We start from the raw sequence: 16358 nt of genomic DNA on the forward strand, positions 1-16358 counted from the left end.
GAGTTTATGGAGCTTGAAAGGCACACAAAGAATAATATGTATATTTGGCACACAAGTCAGTAACAGAAAGTAATGCTGAATTATACTCCAAAGTACTTATTCTCGTTGCTGGTCTAAAATGTTCCAAGTGCTAGGTGTGTGACAAACAAGTATGGTGGATAGCAAGGTGATAGGGGTGTGAAAAACAAGTATGGCGAATAGCAAGAGCAACACAAACAAGAAACCAGACAACACACGCTAACACAACTCACTTTGGCCTTCTCTATATACTCCTCTAGATATTGTTCCTCTTTTACCCCTCTGTTTTTCCTATTTTTTGGGGTTGTCGTTGTTTTTTGGGAAATTTTGAATTTTTATTTTTATTTTTTTGATATTTTTCCTTCACTTAGGAGCACAAAAGAAGTAACCATAGAAAATATGAGCTTAAATAAGTGAAAGGCGTGGCTTGTGGAAATTTCAGAAGATGTGCTCGAAATTGACAAAAAGCTTGTGACCGCGAAAAGAGGATCTTGTGACCAGTTTTTGATCAAATTAAAAAATTTCAACCCCGTCAACGCGGGGGATGGATTGATCAAAAAAAAATTTGATTGATTTTGATATATGGAACATCGAAATCCGAGTTCGTATGCAAAAAGTAGACCAGTTTTAAGAATAGACTCTAAATTAGAGGACAAAACGGGAACAATGCGCGTAAAATTGGTCACGGCAGCAAGGATTTGATGGAAATGATGGGCAAAAACACATGAACTGGACTCTAACATGACCTAACCAGCAACAAGACCTTGACCAAGACATAAACTCAATACGATGGACTCTGAAACTAAAATATGCAAAGGCTATGGCGCGGAAGGTTCGAGGACAGGAAAAAATATGGCACTGGACTATGGGATGAATGCGAAACACTCAAAACTAGGGAGATAAATATGAACCTGATGGTATACCTTAGCTCTGATTACCACTTAATGGAAATGGGGATCCCGATCTTCCATCAGATAGTGATAACTATCGTTGTGGCGGAGAATGACACACCGATCCGACTTTAGATCGAAAAGATCGAACCCTGTAATCTTAGCACCATAACTCCTCTGGTTATCAACCGAGACACAGATCTGGTTGACCTCGCCAAGAAGGCTAATCCCTGCTAGAGCAATGAAGAACACAAACAAGAACAAGAAAGAAAGCAACCAAATTGCAGATGATTGATTAATCTCACGAAGTTGGGGTCTCACAAACCGATGAATAGCGAAACTATTCTTGACAAATTAATCTAAGTAAAACCCAAAACCTAATGACGGTAGTGGCGTATGATTATAAAGGTCTTAGGGTCATCGCCTACCCTGGACGTGCCCCCTAATGGGCCCAAACACGATACACGGTCCAACGGATCAAAAGACGGTGTCGCAGCACCCTGATAGATTCTGGATACTAACTTGTTTTGATAATTCCTGATGATTCTGAAGGTATTTTGATATGAGACCACTTGTATTGGCTTCCTTATCAAATTAGCTTTCCAACCATATGTGGATCGTCGAAAACAGAGTCTGGATGCGTCCTGGGTGACCAGTTTAAGACAGACTGATCCTAGAGGCCAAGGCAGACTCGAAATCATGTTGGACCGGGCCTCCGGTTTCTGTTGAACATCCTTGCTGGTCATCAACGCCTCCACCTCTTTCTCTAAGTCCCTCATAACCCTCTCCAATATTCCTAAGCAAGATAACATCATTAGGTAGTAGTCTATTCTCAAAAGTATAAAAATGATCGCTTAAGAACGAGCTCACCTCTAAATTGAGTTGACGCATTCGAGCCCAGGTCATTGGACCTTGCATGATGGTTGGAGGATCAATGGGTATATCCGAAGGAGTGATGTCCTCATCAGTGAGGGACATCGGTGATCAGATACTGTTCATGTCTAAACATTTCAATAAAAGCTTCAGTGGAACAAGTGTATCCAAGTACAAGGAGAATAAAATCTATATGTCTGAGCCATTGTATGGGGATCCATATGACTTGATCCATCGATTGGAGATCATTGATATTGCTACTGGCGCATCCGAAGTGAAGCCCGTCCAGAAAAAGATACAGGGTTTCGAGGCTTTAGGTTGGATTCAACCCAATCTCTGGAAGGGAGGTACGTTGATGTTCTTCAAAGGTTTATTACTTCAAATACTCATATTAGGGCAAGCACGGTTGAGATGTTTTTCGCTTCTGCACACAAGCAGTGACTAAAAGAATTCGATATATGCCACATTTAGTTATTACTATTAGTTCGCGAACTGAGTTAATTCAAACAAAACATTAACTAACGTACATTATATGTACGAATGTAATCAGTTCTCTCCTTTTATATTCAACTAGGTAACGTATCCGTGCGTTGCTACGGGACAACTAAATCTTTTGTACTAAAAACACACGGATCGCATGATAAGATAACAATATTGTTAAATTAAATACCGACATTAAAGTGACATTTAATTCAAAAAGCAAAGTGCGTGAAATTAACACAGTCACGGAGAGCGTGGCGTCGCAGGCTTACAAACTCTATTGTATAGATTTTTTCGTGATATGGCTAAGATAATATTTTATATCGGTAGAAAAAATTCTTTGATATCCATTTTTTCACGCATCAATAAATCCATGAATAACTTCCGCTACATCTCTATATAATCCTGTACACACAGGTTCGAGTATATATGCCTGTCACATGAATAATACTGCGTGTCTTAAAAAATCTCTCATAAAATTTTAAAACAAAGTATGTTATACTCATCGTATAAATATATGTAGCTTTATGACTATTCCACACAAACATATATTGTAGAATAAGGTATCCACTTGAGTGTCTATTCTAAGATGTTGAATTAGGTGTTGTAATTCTTAATTTCGACACATTTTTTAGGTCAAGGCAACCAATGGTGACACTTTTCTTAGTGGTGCATAATTTTATGGTGCACTTATTGACTATCTGAGTAAGGACAAGTTAGTACTGTAAAGGCTCAGAAAAACTGCTGAGAAGGCCAATGTTGAGTTTTCCTCCATTATGCATACTAAAATCTATGTCCCCGTTTATCATTACCGATGCTTTTGATGCAAAGCAATTCAACATTACCATGATCAGATATAAGTTTGAGTCTCTTGTGAGCAATCTCATAGAGGGACTCTCATCCTTTATGTGATCTACCGCAAGGATATTGGCAGGACGATGGACCCATGTTGAAATGTCGCACCAAAAAGTATCCATGTTTTGTCCATAATTTATTTTCCATGAATACATGCGGGTACTATGATAACACTAACTACACCAAATAAAAGATTAGAGAGAATTTGCATTGCCTCCAGAAGAATTTATTTATTAAGTTCTTTGGACTCTACAGGTAGTTTTGAAATATCTGTTTGCATGTCTTACCTCGTATCCTAATTTAAAATTTTGTAGTTTAATTAGAATATTTAGGTGATTGTATATATGTAATATTCAATACAAGAATAATCTATGCATGATCTTCTTGAAAGATTTCTGCAGTGTAAAGACATCTTCGTTTTTCATGCATGCCCGTGTTAACGCTACGGTAAAAACAAAAGGACAATATATCAATTAAAAAATAAAAATAAAACTCATGCTCAAAGTCAAAGAGATAAATTATGGATGCTTGAATTTTATCATCAATTATCTATCAGCGTGCCTATAAAATAGACTGAATAAACAATTAAACATAAATAGAAAACTAAATTAATGAAAGGATCATTGCAAGACATCAATCATCTCATAGCTTCGGACAATATCGCAAAGCTACTAAAAACTGTAACCGTACCCCACCTTAAACATTGTCCAGATAAATGGATTATAATGAAAGAAATTGATATCAGAGATTTCTTTTTGTCAATATAAAACATTATCTTAGCCGCATCACGGAAAGGTCTATAAAGTAGAGTCTGTGAGCCTGTGACGTCGTGCACTCCGTGACTGTGTTAAATTCATAAACTTTGCTTTTTGGATTAAATGCCACTTTAATGTTGGTATTTAATTTTTACAGTATTGTTATCTTATCGTGCGATCCGTGTGTTTTTAGTATAAATTGTTAGTTATCCCGTAGCAATGTACGGGCACGCTACCTAGTTAGGCTACTAAAACAGGCCATGACACTACTCTGCTTCTTAATTAAATTTTTCTACAAAATTTAATGAACAAAGCAATGTCTCCCATTTCCAAAGTTCAACAAATTTTCTAAGTTCTGAGTTGAACTCTATTTCAAATTGCATTTCTAAGCTATTGGAAATCTTAGCTAGTAATATCATTTTTTGACCGCAAGTATTTTATTATCATCTACAAAGTTTATACTTCTAACTTTATTCAAGTATCACATACATGTTCTATAGCATTTTTGCTTAATAAAAAATTATTTTAAACCCTAAGTGGTATAACATGACTATTGAATTAACTTTCATTTTGCATTCCTGTTGATCGTTTTGAGTTACGGAAATTGATCTACACTCTTTATTACATGCATTAACACATAAACATGATGCTCATGATATGTTTTAGTAAATGATTTACAGTGTAACACCGAGGGTGTTACATCTAGATATGCATAGGCACGTAGATTTTTTTTTTCTCACAAATCGACATTGGATTTACCAATCCCATTTTTATTGTCACCGCTAATTGCCCATGTGGGAGTGAATGTGGATTTAAGTGGTATGGTTTAGAAATCTAGGCATGATTTTCATAGACCAAGTACAGAAGGTTACCCTTTGAAAGAAAAATATAGCTCAAAGAATACACCACATCTATCTATTAACTATAACCTACCTCATGATGCCTTGCAAGCAACAACTTTGTGTCCCTTTATATATCATTTTATAGATCAACCACAGTATCGAGAAAACACTAATCAAAATTATTAAACATCGCTATAGTTTGCTGTATGTCTGTAGAATGTCCGAAGTTATGCAAGTTAGCATGATATATAACAACAACCACAAATTGATAAAATAAGAAGTGGTTCTATTTTCAATTAAATCATCTTTCATACATTGATAAATGAGATAATAGTGAAGGATCTGGTTTGATTTGTGATGTGTTGGTGAGACTTGAGAGGCTATATGTATGATAGGTATGAGTAAAGTATACACAGAGAAGCATAGGATCGATGGCAAATGATATGAGTCTGAAAAATAAGAGATAGTACTCTTATCTGAACTATATAATAACTAGTTAGATGAACGATTTAGCTCCGAACTAAAATTCCAAAATTACTGCCTACTCCATCCGTCTCAAAAATAGAGTCGCATGGGAATCGTGCTGGTCAAATTTTCTCAACTTTAATTAGGTTTATAGAAAATACGTGCAATATTTATATCTCCAAATAAGTTTATTATGAAAGTATATTCAACGATCTACCTAATGATACTAATTATATACCATAAATATTAATATTTTGTTAAATATATTTGGTCAAAGTTAAAAGTTACTGATTTTTTAGGAAGCGAGAACGACTCTTTTTTGAGGGAGATCACATATCTTGTACTTGATCCACGGAACACATTTTTGGATGTCATATCCAGCGTTTAACATGGTTTTCATTAGCGTTATTTATTAATTTTATTTAATAATAATAAGAAGAAGAAAGAACAGGCAAAACATGTTTCTTTTTTTTTTTGAGAAAAAAGAGGAAGAACAGGTTTCCATTGGGCCTTTTGGGCTGTCGTCTTTTCCTAACCCGAATCGGTCCGCCGCACACACCAGCGGCCAGCGCATGACCCAAGTGAGGAGAGCGTGAAGCGGGGGAGCAAGCAGCGCAGCGCAGAGCGCCGGCCGCCGGCCGCTGGCTAAGCGGGAGGCGAAGGCGAGGATGATGGGGTCGCGCCAGTGGCAGTCTCCGGCTGGTGCTCCTGCGGCCGCCGATGCCGCGGAGGAGGACACCGGCGGCGTCGGGGGCCCGTCCAGGCGGCCGCTGCGCCACGGGTTGCACCGCGCGTCGCCCTACGGGGGTGGCCCCCGACGGTGGCTCCCCAAGGTCCCCGTGGCTTCGAGGATATTCCCCACCATGCCCCGCGACCGCGCCGTCTCCGGTGATTCCCCTCACTGCCCTCGTTGTCTTGCACCTCTCTGCTATCGGCTGACGCCCGTTTGCGGAAGAGGATCAAATGGGGAAACTCTGCGACGTCTTACCTATTCTGTTAGCGAGTTTGTCGCCTTTGGCGAATGAGTTCACTGTAGCTCGCGTTTTGTTTCAGATCAGCGCTAGTCTATCTAGGGTTTAGGGTTAAGCGCCTGTGCAGCTCATGCCATTTTACTCTTTGCATTGCATCAATCTCCAACCTAGGGTTTTATGTGGCAGGTTTGAAGAAGTTAGCTGGTGCCTGCTTTTCTGGATCCACTAGTGGACTCATGATCAAGCGTGTCAAAAGTCTACCAACTGATGGGATTTAGTTAAGCCCTTCATGTACTTCCTGACAATTACTATTGTTTTGGACTTCGGCCCTTCATGTACTTCCTGACAATTACTATTGTTTGGGACTTCGGTTTGCTGTGGTTTGTGATGGTTTGATTATTGGTTATGCTCTTTGGAATGGGCATACTAGTTGATGTGTAGTGAACTTGAGGTCAAGTTTGGGGTTCCCAATCCGTGTTATTAGTGTAAGGGCCTGTTTGGATGGACTAGAACTAACAACTAGTCCTATTAGCTCCTATATGTGGACTAATGGACTAACAACCAGTCCATGACTAGGACACTAACAATTAGTCTGTCTATTTGGATTATTAGGGACTAAAAATTAGTCAACTAGTTGTTGTCCTATGGATCCAAACAGGGCCTAAGGCTGTACTAGTGTCCATCTGGTATTATAGGATCATGGGAGTAACAAGAGTAGTTTTAGTGATAAACTATTATATAATCTAAATTTATATATGACCTCATTATTTATTTCAGTTCTTTGCTATAGGTGAGTAGTTTCTTAGCAGCACTCCCATCTGTATTGCTGTTATATTTTTTGACGCATCTATGAAATTATGGTCATGTGATGTATTTGTCAGTTATCATGTAGATCGATCATACTTGACGAGTTTCCATATAGCCTCCAATCATGCACGGTGTTTAATGTGGATTACTTAATGGTGTTTTAAACATATGCAGACAATGATCAAGAGGTTCATCGTGAATCACTGGAAGTTATTCATGAAGTAAGCAAAGTTACTTATCTTGGAAATGCTTATTTTCTTTGATTTATTAAAGTACATTTTTTCTGTCTATGGAGTCTATTTCTAATATGTGTTGTTATGTCACTTCAAATAAAATGCTGCAGCTGTCAGAAGTAAATGTAATCACACCAGATAACTTCTGTTAGTACAGTTTATGGACAATCATTTTGCACTCAGAACTTTAAAATAGTTAGCACAAGAAGATACCCTATTAAGCTCCCTTCTCTTAGGCCGTTACTGTTGAAAACATAGATCATATCGCTGATCTATATTGGCTGACTGCTTATTAACATGCCTTAGATGTTGCAATGGTGCCTATATTCCCTATGCATATCCTGCACTTTTGATTCTATCGCTGCAATGCATCTAGAAGGATAATGATTGCTAACCATATTCTATTTTGCCTTTTGTGTTACTTGTGAACTGCAAGATTTTTTATCAGTTTCTACCTTGTTTTTCTACGTTTTCTCCATTTATTTCCCAGTCAAGATATATCTGTGCGTGAATGTTGTCTTTAATCTCTCACTCGGTAATGTAAACTGTAGAGACACTCCACAGAACCAAACATCAATGCTGCAGCCATTCTACCACCAACATCCGTGAGCAATACGTTTAACTTGCTTCTGGAAGGTGACAGGAATCCAAGTCATGGCAATGGGCTTGCTGACATTGAGAACATAATCAACCAGAGATATTTTTCTAGGCAGGTTTTTCTGTACCTTCTACGTTTTGACTGTTATGTTATTTTTTTAGTTCATTGATGTTGCTTCTATCTTTTGAAAGGTAGAGTAACGAACTTTGTAATTTCCCTTTGATTCCTTAATTTGTTATCCAAATACACCCTCTAATTGAAATTGTAAATCAGTTTATGATATGTATTGGTAAAATTATATCAAATAATTATGTAGATTGAAAATATAAAATTGATACTACTAGATCCATGACTAAAAGGGCTTCTGCAATTTATAGTTCTTTTACCTGAAATAATATAATGCCTAAGAATCACTATAAGTGTTGTTGGAGATCGTATCAATGCCCTAAGCTTACCTTTCCCCAAAAAGTAAAAGCCCTCGGGGGAAAAGTAGGGCGCAATGGGTGAGTGGGAATTGGATTTTAATGACAAATTGTTGACACAGGTATTGTTGTCAAAGGATGTTGCATGCAAATGTCATATTATGCCCAACAACAACAACAACAAAGCCTTTAAGTCCCAAACAAATTGGGGTAGGCTAGAGTTGAAACACAGCAGAAGCAATCAAGGTTCAGGCACATGAATAGCTGTCTTCCAAGCACTCCTATCTAAGGCTAAGTCTTTGGGTATATTCCATTCTTTTAAGTCTCCCTTTATTGCCTCTACTCAAGTCAACTTCGGTCTTCCTCTGCCTCTCTTCACGTTACTATCCTGGCTTATGATTCCACTACGCACCGGTGCCTCTGGAGGTCTCCGTTGGACATGTCTAAAGCATCTCAACCGGTGTTGGACAAGTTTTTCTTCAATTGGTGCTACCCCTAATCTATCACGTATATCATCGTTCCGAACTCGATCCCTTCTTATATGACCGCAAATCTAACGCAACATACGCATTTCCGCGATACTTATCTGTTGAACATGTCGTCTTTTCGTAGGCCAACATTCTGCACCATACAACATAGCAGGTCTAATCGTCGTCCTATAAAACTTGCCTTTTAGCTTCTGTGGTACCCTTTTGTCACATAGGACATCAGATGCTTGCCGCCACTTCATCCACTCTGCTTTGATTCTATGGCTAATATCTTCATCAATATCCCCATCTTTCTGTAGCATTGATCCTAGATATCGAAAGGTATTCTTTCTAGGCACTACTTGACCTTTCAAACTAATATCTTCCTCCTCCTGAGTAGTAGTGTCGAAGTCACATCTCATATACTCAGTTTTAGTTCTACTGAGTCTAAAACCTTTGGACTCTAAAGTCTTCCGCCATAACTCCTGTTTCTGATTCACTCATGTCCGGCTTTCATCAACTAGCACTACATCGTCCGCAAAAAGCATACACCAAGGGATGTCCCCTTGTATGTCCCTTGTGACCTCATCCATCACTAAGGCAAACAAATAAGGGCTCAAAGCTGATCCTTGATGTAGTCCTATCCTAATCGGGAAGTCATCCGTGTCTCCATCACTTGTTCGAACTCTAGTCACAACATTGTTGTACATGTCCTTAATGAGCCCGACGTACTTCGTTGGGACTTTATGTTTGTCCAAACCCCACCACATAACATTCCTTGGTATTTTATCATAAGCCTTCTCCAAGTCAATAAAAACAATGTGTAGGTCCTTCTTCTTCTCCCTATACCGCTCTATAACTTGTCTTATTAAGAAAATGGCTTTCATGGTTGACCTTCCGGGCATGAAACCAAATTGGTTCATAGAGACCCGCGTTATTGCTCTTAAGCGATGCTCGATAACTCTCTCCCATAGCTTCATAGTATGGCTCATCAACTTAATTCCTCGGTAATTAGTACAACTTTGAATATCCCCTTTATTCTTGTAGATCGGTACCAATATACTTCTCTACTTATCAGGCATCTTGTTCGATCGAAAAATACGGTTGAACAGCTTGGTTAGCCATACTATAGCTATGTCCCCGAGGCATCTCCACACCTCGATTGAGATACCATCTGGTCCCATCGTCTTACCTCCTTTCATCCTTTTCAGCGCCTTTCTAACCTTAGATTCTTGGATTCTCCGCACAAAGCGCCTATTTGTGTCATCAAAAGAGTCATCCAATTGAAAGGTTGTGTTCGTATTCTCACCGTTGAACAAATTGTCAAAATACTCTTGCCATCGATGTCAGATCTTATCCTCCTTCACCAAGAGATGCTCCCTTTCATCATTAATGCACTTAACTTGGTTGAAGTCCCCTGTCTTTCTCTCACGAACCCTAGCCATCCTATAAATGTCCTTCTCTCTTTCCTTCATACTCAAATGTTGGTAAAGATCCTCGTACGCTCTACCTTTTGCCACACTTATAGCTCGCTTTGCAGTCTTCTTTGCCACCTTGTACTTCTCTATGTTGTCCACACTCATGTCATGGTACAAGCGTCTATAACATTCTTTCTTCTCCTTAATAGCCCTTTGGATTTCCTCGTTCCACCACCAAGTATCTTTAGCCTCGCCTCCACTTCCTTTGGTTACTCCACACACCTCTGAGGCCACCTTCCGAATGTTGGTTGTCATCTTTTCCCACATGTTGTTTATGTCCTCTTCTTCCTTCCAAAAGCCCTCTTTGATAACCCTTTCCCTGAATACCTCTGACGTCTCCCCTTTCAGTTTCCACCACTTTGTTCTTTCAATCTTAGCTTGTTTATCCCTACGGGCACACACTTGAAAATGAAAGTCTACCACCAAAAGCTTATGTTGAGAAACAACACACTCCCCTGGTATCACCTTGCAACCCAAGCATGCTCGTCTGTCATTTCTTCTTGCGAGGACAAAGTCAATCTGGCTAGAGTGTTGTCCGCTACTGAAGGTCACTAGATGAGATTTTCTTTCTAAAGAAAGTGTTGGCTATCATTAGGTCAAAAGCTACCGCGAAGTCTAGAACTTCCTCCCCCTCCTGATTCCTACTACCATACCCAAAAACTCCATGAACTGCCTCGAAACCTGCGCTTGTGGTACCTACATGCCCATTAAGATCTCCTCCTATAAAAAGCTTCTCACTACTAGGTACAGCTCTAATAAGGCCATCTAAGTCTTCACAGAACTGTCTCTTAGCACTCTCGTCGAGGTCTACTTGCGGGGCATACGCACTAATTACGTTCAAGACCATATCACCAGTGACAAGCTTGACTAAGATAATCCTATCTCCTTGCCTTCTCACTCCCACCACACTATTCTTGAGGCTCTTATCAATCAAAACTCTTACTCCATTTCTATTCGCGACTGTCCCTGTGTACCAAAGCTTGAAACCTGTATTGTCCACCTCCTTCTCCTTCTGACCCTTCCATTTAGTCTCTTGAAAGCATAATATATTTACACTCCTCCTAGTCGCGGTATCAACTGATTCTCTTAACTTACCTGTAAGCGACCCTACATTTCAACTACCTAAACGGATCCTAGTTGGTTCGACTAGCTTCCTTACCCTTCGCACCCGTCGACTCAGATGCGAAGACCTTTGCTCATTTTTCACTACACCCGGGCGCCGATGTAGCGCGCCACTAAGGATGCGACGACCCGATCCTTGCTCACTTGACACCGTGCCCAGATCGCGACACGGCGCGTCACGGGGGTGACGACCCGGCCCTTGCTCATTTAACACCATACCCGGGTTCTGATATGGCGCATCGCTAAGAGGGTTACGCCCCAACAGTTTTCTTTCGGGTTTCATCTCCATTAGAATGGCTAGATTTAACGTTGGCTCGCCACGCCTATCACAACCCTTCTCCTTTACCGGGGCTTGGGACCTACTATGTTGAGACAACGATGCCCATTGCTTTTTTATATTATTTTACTTCTTTCCATTGACTACCATAACTCGAGTCATCACACATCATGTGGAGAAAGATTTATGTCTATATTGAACAACAGTTGTGGTTGCCCAGTATTTCTTGAATTTATTGTGCATTTAGGTTTGGAACTTCAGATGCCTGTGATCCTTTTTGGTCTTATACAGGGATGAGACACTACGTCTTACAGAGATCATGCGGTCAAGGACTCCTGATTTTAGTGTGGAAGACCAGAGACCTTCAGTATCTACTTCCAAAGGTTTTGAAACATCATTTTCAACACCTGCCAAACTGATTGAGGATCAGCCATCCTTGAGGACTGATATTGTTCCATCATCCAATGTAAGAATGACTGAACTGTGCGATGCCAACTTATGATTACTTATCTGTGTACAGAACATATTGGTAGATACCTGCTGATCATGTTGCCTTTGTTATTTCTATGTGATGTGAATCCTGCCTATATGCTTTTGAAGTTCAAGTATGCTTGTAGCTGAGTAATAGTTTTCTGAACTATGTGTAAATTAAAATATTGATTCAAACATTTTAATCTCCCTCCTTCCCTCCCATAGCAACAGAGGGTGTGCTGGAGACTGGAGAGTTATATATGCACAGCACTTAAGCAATACAAAAATATTCCTTTTTTTTTGCTTCATTTGTTGTTTTCTCTTATCTTGTGCTTTATTGTCATTTTAGGTGCATGGCATTGGTTCTTCACCGATTGAAATTGCAAAAGCTTTTATGGAAGCACAGACCTCAGCTTTTGTACACGAGTCCAAAAGGCGGAAATTCAGAGCTTTGAGTCATGGAGTTGAGGCTGACAATTCGACATCAAAAGTTTTCCCTACAATAACTAATGATTGTTCTGTATGCTGGCCTGGTTCAGTTGTTCGAGGTTGTCCCAATTATCTTACACCACAAAGTAATAAAGGAAGGACTCTGCCTCAGCCTCTTTCTCGCACACCATACAATAGATCAGTTTTTCGAAGATCTATTAAGGTTGCATATTGACTTTCCTTGCAATTGATTTCTATTCTAAGCTATGCAATGTCTCTTATTTGTCATCAACTGTGTCTATCACTATGTACTAGCATTCATATATTACCTTTGGGAGCTAAAAGGTTTCATGCTTATTTGGTCTGTAACTGCAGAACAGCAGGCATGGTGATACGTACAATGGACAGACACAATTTTCCACTCCATTTTCTATTGGAAGTAAGGTACTAGCTAGTTGCCCATCAGTTGCAACAGATTTTCATTATGAAGTATTCGAAATTCGGCTAATCGTTTATCCACAAAGGAACCACATAGATACAAGGTGGAAGACCATTTATTGGATTATCTGTACACCTATGTATACACAAATCAGTGAACAGTAGATTCTTGTGTAGAAACCAATCAACTGTTTTTATAGAAGTAAAGATAAATTTGATGTATTTTACTGTTATCATGATACACACTTGTCTCTTTTGCTTCATGAAAATAAGAAACCTTGGACTGATTTAAGCCCACATAATTGTATTATATGTTGAAACTATTTGTGCAAGTTTGTAATAACTAATCAAATTTTATTCTAGCTTGTTTGTGATCGAGTGATATTGTTCTCCTTTTGAAAGGTTGTCAAACCTGATTATATTTGACTATAAGTAATTCCTGCAATTATTGCACAGCATCCCCAAAACTTTGAACAATGATCGACAACTGAAAATCAGTTATAACTTTGCTTGCTATGTTTAGACCTTAAAAGTGCCGTCACATGGAAAAAAATAATGTAAAGATGTTGTATGGCCATATGTGCCTTTTTGTCTAATAATATTCTTATTTGCTTTATAGACAATACTAGAGGATAAACATGCATCAACAAGTGGTGGTATGGTGCAGCCTTCATCTTCCAGGGGAGAGAGAGATGTTTTTGGTTCTATTCCAAGAGAAGGTTCTGCCGCAATGAAGAATGTTGCATTCAACTTGCAAGGGTCAGATGGCAAAAGCATGACAGAAAATAGATCAATTTTTGGACGTGCTTCAGGTGTAGACAATATCTCCAGGGGTGCTTCAGTATCTGTTCATCCCAAGTCAAGCGAAACAGCTTTCAAAATACTTAAGCAACTTGACAGGACTATTCCTTCCCCTACATCAAAGCCACTAGGGCTGAGACAGACATTAGCCAATAGAAATACTTCTTCTGTTGCCACCAACAGACAGATCAAAGGGCCTGATTTCAGTATCGGTAATGGTAATGAACAGAGCAGCATTAATGAGAGTGGCAGTGCTAACTCGGAGACTACATATGGGAAGAAGGTATACTCCCACTTGCATTTTCTAGCACGATATACTGTACTACTGTTTACTAATTGTACATGTTATGAGGGCAATGAAAGATTTTTAGTTATCTTGCCAATAGCTACTCTGAATCTTGTTTGAACGTAAAATCAATTGTATACATGCAATACTGAATTACTGAAAAATTTCTATATGCACGTCTAATTGTTGTATTGCAATGCAAAACAATGTTTTTTTTTAACCTGAAATTTTCTCCTGATCACTTATTTTAGTTTGTTCTCTACTGCTATTTTCAGTTGACCATCAACGCAGATTGGATCAGTATCAATTTAGCAGATCCCTAGTAGCATCAAACTATAGATACTCCACTAATCAGCTGGTTGTGTTTCACCTTGTGTAGGTTCAGCAACCTCAAAGCAGTCCTATTGCAGAAGAGTCAAGTGAAAAAGTCCAGAGAAGCGGAGCTAACTCAGATTTTTCTGAAGCAGGCACTTCTCAGCAGCCTCTGAAATCAAACTTAACACCCACTTCAGTTGCCGAGGTCTTGGATAATAAAAACACTAGCAAAGGTTTCAGCTTCACATTTCCTATTCCTAAAGCTCCAAGTTCTCTACTTGAACCGCCGCCTACACCAACCATGGCTTCACCACCAAGGACCCTTCCAATCACTAATGAAGATATTCCCACGTTCACCTTTGGCTCACCCAGTACGGCCAACAAACTCGTTTTCTCCTTCAACTCCACAAGCAGTTCTCTTGGTGCTGGCGCAACAGACCCAACCTTCAAATTTGGATCTGATAATAAGCGAGAGCTTGTGTTTTGATATAGTTGTCAAAGATGCAGTTTGTTTTTGACCTTAAGATCTGAATTCAACCACTCTTTTGGTGTGTCGATGAAAGATGCCTTTAGAAAGTTGGAGTGTGCTACTTGAGCTATATACATGAGGACATTCGTTTCATTTATCAGTATATTCAAACTTCTTTTTACATATTTTAGGCGTTCTTCATTGGCACGATATTTTCCCAGTGGTTTGCACCTGTGGCTGTGTCATTGGGCATCAGTCCTTTTGGCCTATAATTTAGAAGCTTTCATAGCTGAATGGAGTTCCACCATCCTTTCAGTCCAAGGTATGTGACATGTCACTGCTGATATAATCCGTTGAAAAGAGTTGCTTTCTTGGCAAAGCGCGTTTGAAACTGCGCATTTTTTGACGCATGAATGCACCAGCCGGTTTCTGATAACCAAAAGGCACGAGGAGGATGACCTGGTTTCTAAAGACAGGAGTCGAGTCCGAGTCATGAAAACGACGGGTTGATGCAGAAACAGCTGCCTGATTGCATCGCATACACAGGCTGGAGTCGCCTGGACTGATTGATGTCGCCACTGAACTGAAAGCATGGTGAAATGTTGCCCAAATAACGGTGCCATACACGTAACCAGGTACGTGTGGATATCTGGATTATATTCTGTAGCTTCCTGAAGAAGGCTCCACACATCAAACAGGATGCTGGCCAAATTTTCACCAACACATCGAGCTAGACGCGTCGGTTGTTGGGAGAACTGAAGAACGGGGAAAGAATCTACTAGTCCGTCAGTCCGTGCATTATTTGTTCTTCCCTGCACTGAAGGTACTATAATTGAGCACTGAAGGAAGCGTCAGATCGTCCGATTAGCTACGTTTCACCAACTAGTAGTACTAAATAATCACTCGGCCAGGATTGGGCCAGGCTAGCTAGCGTCCGTTCACTCGAGTGCAGGCTCTGTGCAAGGCCAAGCCAGTACTAGCTAGGAACGTGTCCTGACGGGCATCACTAGAACACAACTGGGAAGACCGATCAGCCCGACCCGATCGGTCAGTATGTGGTCATTCACTAATGATGCGTTGTTATCGCGTAATGATGCCCTGTATCTCTCCCGTAGATCCAGAGGATCCAGCGTCGCTCTCTCCGGCGGGCCCCGGCTTGACGGGCGCACGAAATTCCGGTGTACCCATGCAGCCCATGGATCAAACTCAGAGCACGGCCGCACGGGGACCAGGCCCACGATCCTGTGACGCCATCGCGGGCGCTCCGCCGGAGAAAGCTCCGCGCGCGATGCCATACGGGTGCACGGTCGCCGTCACGCAACCGGCCGGACAACTAGGGTTTCGCAACTGCTGGCCGACCACGCCCTCTCCTGGCCGGGACGACGACGACATGATGGCTTGCCACGCTTTTCCGTTCCAACGCCTACGGTTATGCCTTTTTCTCAGCTACGTTACAAACACATTTCTTTTATTTTATTTTGAATCTTTTTCCAGACATCTTTTGAGGGCTTCTTTGCAAAACTAAACTCTCTCGTAGTTTTCTTTCTATATTTTCAGACTTTCTTCAGTCAGTCAATGGCGAGGTCTTCAGTCGGA

General features: G+C 40.3%; 1 protein-coding gene across 2 annotated transcripts; it reads left to right on the forward strand.

The window, feature by feature from the left end:
• Window positions 1-5743: 5743 nt before the first annotated feature.
• On the forward strand, window positions 5744-14973 carry LOC136526855 (nuclear pore complex protein NUP1-like). Of its 2 annotated transcripts, none has more exons than XM_066519427.1 (8): window positions 5744-6066; window positions 7131-7177; window positions 7741-7898; window positions 11845-12019; window positions 12374-12676; window positions 12829-12897; window positions 13511-13975; window positions 14358-14972. In XM_066519427.1, exons 1-8 carry the CDS (start codon window positions 5847-5849, stop codon window positions 14778-14780), a joined length of 1860 nt encoding a protein of 619 aa, XP_066375524.1. In that variant the 5' UTR covers window positions 5744-5846; the 3' UTR covers window positions 14781-14972. The 2 variants fall into 2 exon arrangements, with proteins under 2 accessions (XP_066375524.1, XP_066375525.1); XM_066519428.1 differs by lacking the exon at window positions 5744-6066 and adding an exon at window positions 6336-6426 and having other exon boundaries at window positions 14358-14973.
• Window positions 14974-16358: the final 1385 nt, after the last annotated feature.

This window comes from Miscanthus floridulus, chromosome 19 (genome assembly GCF_019320115.1).
Source record: "Miscanthus floridulus cultivar M001 chromosome 19, ASM1932011v1, whole genome shotgun sequence".
Classification (NCBI taxonomy): Eukaryota; Viridiplantae; Streptophyta; class Magnoliopsida; order Poales; family Poaceae; genus Miscanthus; species Miscanthus floridulus.